Source organism: Rhagoletis zephyria, unplaced genomic scaffold (assembly GCF_001687245.7).
Source record: "Rhagoletis zephyria isolate East Lansing unplaced genomic scaffold, Rhagoletis_zephyria_1.1 Rzeph_scaffold_11280, whole genome shotgun sequence".
NCBI classification, from domain to species: Eukaryota; Metazoa; Arthropoda; class Insecta; order Diptera; family Tephritidae; genus Rhagoletis; species Rhagoletis zephyria.
This window is the reverse complement of record NW_016168357.1, coordinates 13,276-19,456: the sequence shown is the minus strand read 5'-3', so window position 1 is coordinate 19,456 and position 6,181 is coordinate 13,276. Positions and strand designations below refer to the sequence as shown.

Below are 6,181 nucleotides of genomic sequence, written 5' to 3'. Positions count from 1 at the left end.
TATATATACTCAGCAATCAAAGTATGATATAGAAGAGTGAACTTAAAATAAAAAAAAAAAACATTCTTGTATTATCAGAAAGGAACAAAGGCTCCACAAGCTGCTGGACGTATTCACACCGATTTCGAAAAGGGTTTTATTATGGCTGAAGTAATGCATTTCATTGACTTCAAAGAAGAAGGCTCNAAAAGGGTTTTATTATGGCTGAAGTAATGCATTTCATTGACTTCAAAGAAGAAGGCTCCGAGGCAGCTGCCAAAGCAGCTGGTAAATATCGCCAACAGGGCCGTAACTACGTCGTTGAAGACGGTGATATAATTTTCTTCAAGTTTAACGCCGGTGCTGGTCTAAAAGATGCTAAGAAAAAATGATACTATGTATTTATACTACTGTTTGCAATGTTTTACATAAATTTAATAATGTATTCTCAAAGTTTTCTATTTGCTTGAATTTGTAATTTTGGCTATCTATATTCATAAAAGTATAAAATATGCTGGACATTTGAAATTTTTGATTAAACATTGCCCTAAGGCGAGGAGGAAACTAGCAGTTTTAAAACGAATCGACTTAGTTAACTATAACATTTTGCTTAGCAAGCAAAGTATGTATCTAAATAGTATTTTCATATACGAATTCAGGATTCAGAACAAAATTGAGCTATGCAGTTTTTTAGCCCATTCAGTTTTAGTAAAACAGCAAGTGTGAGGTAGCTAGGATTTACCAATGATTTTTAACCAAAATTTTTGTTGAAGGTGTACTCATTTTCTCGCATATAAAAAGTTTTCGATTCTTTTTTATATGGAGAAAACAAAAAAATTTGCCAAAAATCATTGGTAAGACCTAGCTACCTCAGACTTGCCTTTATTTACTTAAATTGGAAGGGCTTAATAACTGACAACTCTGTTTTTTCCTATTAAATAGCTAAAAATGCCGGTATTTTTCATATTTAGTAAAAATTTTAGCAAATTTTTACACATACCGGTGACGGCGACACCTATTACATTTAAAATTACGCTCTCTGTAGCAGAAAATTTTGACATTTGGTGTTTACGTTCTCAGCACGAAAAATTCACAATTGTCACTTGTTCACATATAAGAGCAGGTTTGTGTTCTATATGATTATAAAGTTGAACAACAGATGGCGCCCGGGAAATCTACTAAAGGGAATGAAATACCTTCTCTCATCGGCGGATGTCACCCCAACATGCGCTCAATTTACTAAAAATAATAGGTGTCGCCCTCACCTATATGTGTAATATAACAAAATGTATTATTAAAATTTTAAAATACCGTCAATTTTAATTATTTAATAGAAAAAACTGAATACGCAGTTTTGTCAGTCGGGCCCGATTACCAAATTTCGAATACGGGTAATTTCGATACCTGCGAGGTCAGTGTAGTTAAGAAGTGGGAGCCAAAATGCTTCATTCTACCACCCGATTTCCTTGAGCCTAATAGCAGTTCGTGATGCGACAATTCTGTCTGCAATATCCGCAGGCGCTGTGTTCAGCATGACGTTAAACGGCGGTGTAGGTTAGATTCCTAATTCTCCACTAATTTCGATTAGGGCGATCCCCTGTAAGCGCCAGTTGTTTTACAAGTGTAGCCTACTCTATAGTGAGTTCCATCAGACAAGGGCTCCGTGAAGCAAGATAGTTTCATGGAGCTTATTAATTACTTTTGGCGAGAGACCTCACCTTTTAACGAGCAGCCGTACAAGGCAACCGATGCCTTTCTTACCCTTTCCCCAATGTTAGGCTTCCACGACAGCTTCTTGTACAGGATCAAGCCTAAGTAGTTGACCCTCTTTGAGATCCGCGGACGAACTCCTGGTTCAGGTAACCTTGAGCCAAATCAAAAAGGGTGTCTAGAAATCGTCCCTTAACCAAAAGTTCCATATAATCTACATAGCCGATCACCCGAGAGCCCCCTCTTTCCAAATCCTCTAGAAGGTTGTTTACAACCGTAATCCAGAGCAGGGGCGAGAACACCACCTTACGGAGTGCCCCTATTGACTCTGCTCTGAGTGCAGGAGCTCCCTCACTCAACCACGTGCAGGACGGTATCCACCAACCTTTTCTTGTAATAAGGATGTTAAGCTCTTGAAAGACAGTCACGAGGAATCACGTTTCTTATGTACCGGTCTATTAGTCTCTCTGGCGTTTTTAGCAAAAACGAAGACAGAATGATATGCCTAAAATCCCTAGGGCAAACATGAGATAGTTCGTATAAATTGGAGCCAACCAATTACGCTAGAGCCCTTTGCAGCTGCGCAAGTATGATGCCATCGGTCCCTGGCGACTTGAAGGGTTTGAAAGAATTTATCGCCCAGGCTATGTGACGATCATTCAGGAGACCGCAGAAGTACATGACCTGAAGTACGAAATATTCCAAATATGTAAGTACATTTGACTGTACTGCGAAGTGCGAAGCACAAGAGCTTCAAAAAGAAGTACTGTACTTCCGAAAGAAGTACGGTTGGTCACATTATGCATTTTTTTAAATCTGAATAAGAAGTTTAAACTATTGATGAAAATTCGTTAAATTTTCCTTAATTTTGTATTCAGTTTAGAAGTTTGATTTATAAACCATATTTTTGTAAAAAAAAGAAGATATATACACTGCCGGAACAAAGTATTAGCACAGCAAATTTTTCACAGTATATGCAACAATTTTTATTCCTATCCACCTATCCGATAGAAAAATAATTATCGAAGAAGAAAGATCGAAAAATATCCTTCTCTCTTTTCTTTTTTGAAGTCGGTTAAAAATAAAGATCGAATCCTTCTGATTTGAATCGAGTTTTTTGTGTCCCAAATGTACAAAGTTTTACGAAATACTTGAATAAAATGGCTATAAAGAGACTTTTTTCATCTGCTGTAAATTTTTTTTCAAAATTGGACTTAGCAACTCTTCACTCTAAGCTAGCGATATACGCTGTTCTTAAAAAAAAATCTATGTATTAGAAGTAAACTTTGTTCGGTGAATGATGAGACTCAAATTTGCTGTCATTAATTTTCGTCATAAACTCAAACACTGGAAGGAATTACTTTTAAATAAACTACAAGCAAACAAGGAAGTAAATATTTCCAACAGCCGCATAAGCAGGTAAATAATTGTGGTTGGAAAATGAAATAAATAGCAATGAGAGAGCGCATTTGCAAGCCTAATTTTTGTGCATTAAAATATGCAGCCTAGCAAAAGTGGTTGGTTGCGGTGCGCAACATGCGACGAGTTTGTGTACTTCCCAGAAGCTTCATTCATCCCACACGATTTACTGCTATTTATTTATTTTAATACCAAGTTCTGCCAGCACATGATGTATGTTTTTTTTTTTTTAGATGTCTGCTACTTTAGCAAACTTTCATACTATTTTGCATTATGCTAACAAGATGCAAATGAAATTTTCTAAGGTTTCTTGTATTTAACTTTCGCACACCGTGGCGTATGAGTAATACCTATGCAAATTGCGTAAAGTTTTAAATCAAGCAGACAGTGACTACATATGTATGTATATACTATATATGCGTGTGTGCAAACACAAAAGCAGTGCATGTTTATAATTATACCGATGTAGATATGTACATATATATTTATGTACAAACACATTTGCTCATCCCACTAAATTTGCAACTGAGCAACTGCAACTTGTTTGCTTTCTGGCAACTTCCGCCGCCAGATATTTGCACTGGTTTTGTTAGCTATACATGTGTGTATGTATGTGCATGCTGTGCCATTTGCTATATTTCGTAATCGTATCTCATTAATGTGGCAGTGGCACAAAGTGTTGTCAACATTTCCATCTAAACCTATTGACAACCTCTATAAGTTACACTCTTTTACAAATGACAACAATTTCATTTCAAATAGTTGACGATGTCCTTTTTTACTGGCGTTTGAAATAGGGTGCGTTAAGTGTCCTTAGCTGTTAAGTGCATACATACATATACAACTCTGCATACAGATATTGCCTCAAGTTATGCGATTTTGTAGTTCCGCTTGGCGCTCATTAAATGCTTTCGCGAAGTGAAATGACTCGCGTTTTAATGGTGTGACAATGCTTTCAACAGCTGCTAAAAGCAACTTGTTTATGTTTCTACTCGTACTTTTTATTTGCTTGTTTATTTTGCTTAAGTTGATTGTTTTTTTTTTTGGTTAAATGTGCGCTATTGGCAGGTAACATCGCAGTTATACTATCTACTTGATATAACGGTGGCATTTATAATGCTGTTGTTATTGTTGTAAGCAAGTGATTGTATATTTTTTTAAACTTTTTAGCTCTTACTACTTTTTCTTTTCCTGCGGCATTGGGCAGAAATATTTCCGTGAGACGTTTTCTGAATTTTAATATAATGCACGTCTCCTTAAACATTTTACTGATTGATAAACTTACTGCTGAGTACTATTTTATCAGGTTTACTTTGTCGCGTTTGATATTTTACTTCTGTACAAACTAGAGAAGCAAGAAGTAGCAAAATTCGAAAGAATAACATCTCACAGCAAAATGTGCGAAACCAATAAAACTGACACATAGCTCGACTGAAGAATAAACAAATTTGCCATGGTGAGCTATTGGAGGAGTAGAGAGTCTTTACACATTAAACATTTTTAGAAAGAAAAAATAATAATAATGAAACAAAAAAGACTTTCCAATAGATGAAAAGCTTTGTTTCTTAGCTGGACTATAGGAGGGTTACCACCTTTTTAAAAACTCATATTAGGTAAGAGAAATATGTATCACCATATGAGTGCTAAACGAAAGGGGGTTTAAAAATTAGTAGGTTGAAAATATTTTGAAGAGGGTTGCCACCTGCTTGAAATGTCGAATTTAGTTTAGTAAAAATAAAAATATGGATGTCAAACAAAGAAGTGTTTATTAATCTTTAGTTTCAACGCAAAGAATATTTTTGAGGAAGAGGGCTGCCACCTGTTTAAAAACTTTAATTCAATTTATTTTAGCTAAATGAATTATTAAAATATGTATATTAATCAAAGGGGTTTGAAAAATTTTCATTACTGAATTACATTTAGCGGGGTTGCCACATGTTTGAAATATAAAATTCCACTTAATTCATCAGTTAATTAAAATAATGTTTCGCAGTGTCCGGCAAAGGAGGGTTAACAACGATTAGTCTTGAAAATACTTTTGAAGAGGGCTGGCACCTGTTTCAAAGGTCTAACTTAATTAGTTCAAAAAGTATATGAAATATGAAAATACCGTAGCCAAACGAAAGAATGGTAAGAAATCTTTAGTTTGAACATTTCCAATGTGTGAAGAGAGTTGCCACGTGTTTAAAAAGTTACATTCAAATTATTCAGTAAATTGGATGAATTATTAAAAGATGGGTATAAATCGAAATGGGGTTAAAAGTGATTTATTCCTGACCTTTATTTAGTAGGGTTGACATTTTTTCGAACAATCAAATTCGAATTAGTTCATCAGTTTATTAAAATACACGTGTCTCACAATGTCAGACGAAAGAGGTTTAAGAAGATTTTAGTTTGCGAAAACTTTTGAAAAGGAATTTCAAAAACTAATTGTTAAATTAGGGATCTTATCCTGTAAATATAAATGTTCTTTTTTTTGTTTTTTTTTAATTAAGAACTTTTTTCATTGGTATAGGGTGATATAAATTTGTATACATTTTCTTTACAGTTAAGTGGTACGTATTTTTAGGCTCCATTTTCTGCATAAAAATCCGCAGTCTAACCACAACAAACTGCAGAACCACGATGATTTGATGGTCATGACTAGGGAACTAAAAAATCGAAAATATGCGCTATAAAGAACTGAAATATGAAATTAAAAATATTTTCCTGTCATTTTGTATTTAACAAGGGCCGAATACATATAAGGGTTAAATATCAATGGCCTTATTAAAAAAAAATAAAGTAGCTTTATAAAAGGTTTATAAATTGAAAAATGTATGAAAACGTCAATTTATAAAGTTCTTTAAACCTACTTTATTTTTTATGAATAAGGCCACAAGATTTTTATTTCATCATTGAAAATCTTTACTTTTTAATTTTTATTTTTTCATCATCGCAAAATCGTTACTTTTTGATTTTTATTTATCCGGTTAAGCATAATCGTTATATTTGGATTTTTATTTCTTCGAAACAAATTTAATAGTTATTTTGTAGTCGTTATTTTTTCAATAAAAAATACTCGCTATTTTTG

At 34.0% G+C, this 6,181-nt stretch overlaps 1 protein-coding gene across 1 annotated transcript; it reads left to right on the top strand.

Annotated features, from left to right (window-relative positions):
- Positions 1-78: 78 nt before the first annotated feature.
- Positions 79-483, top strand: LOC108376972 (obg-like ATPase 1; the record flags this gene model as incomplete). The annotated part of the gene is made up of 2 exons (XM_017633234.1): positions 79-181; positions 241-483. Coding segments are annotated over 2 exons (234 nt in total), but the record flags the coding sequence as incomplete, so codon positions are not given.
- Between the last annotated feature and the right edge of the window lie 5,698 nt (positions 484-6,181).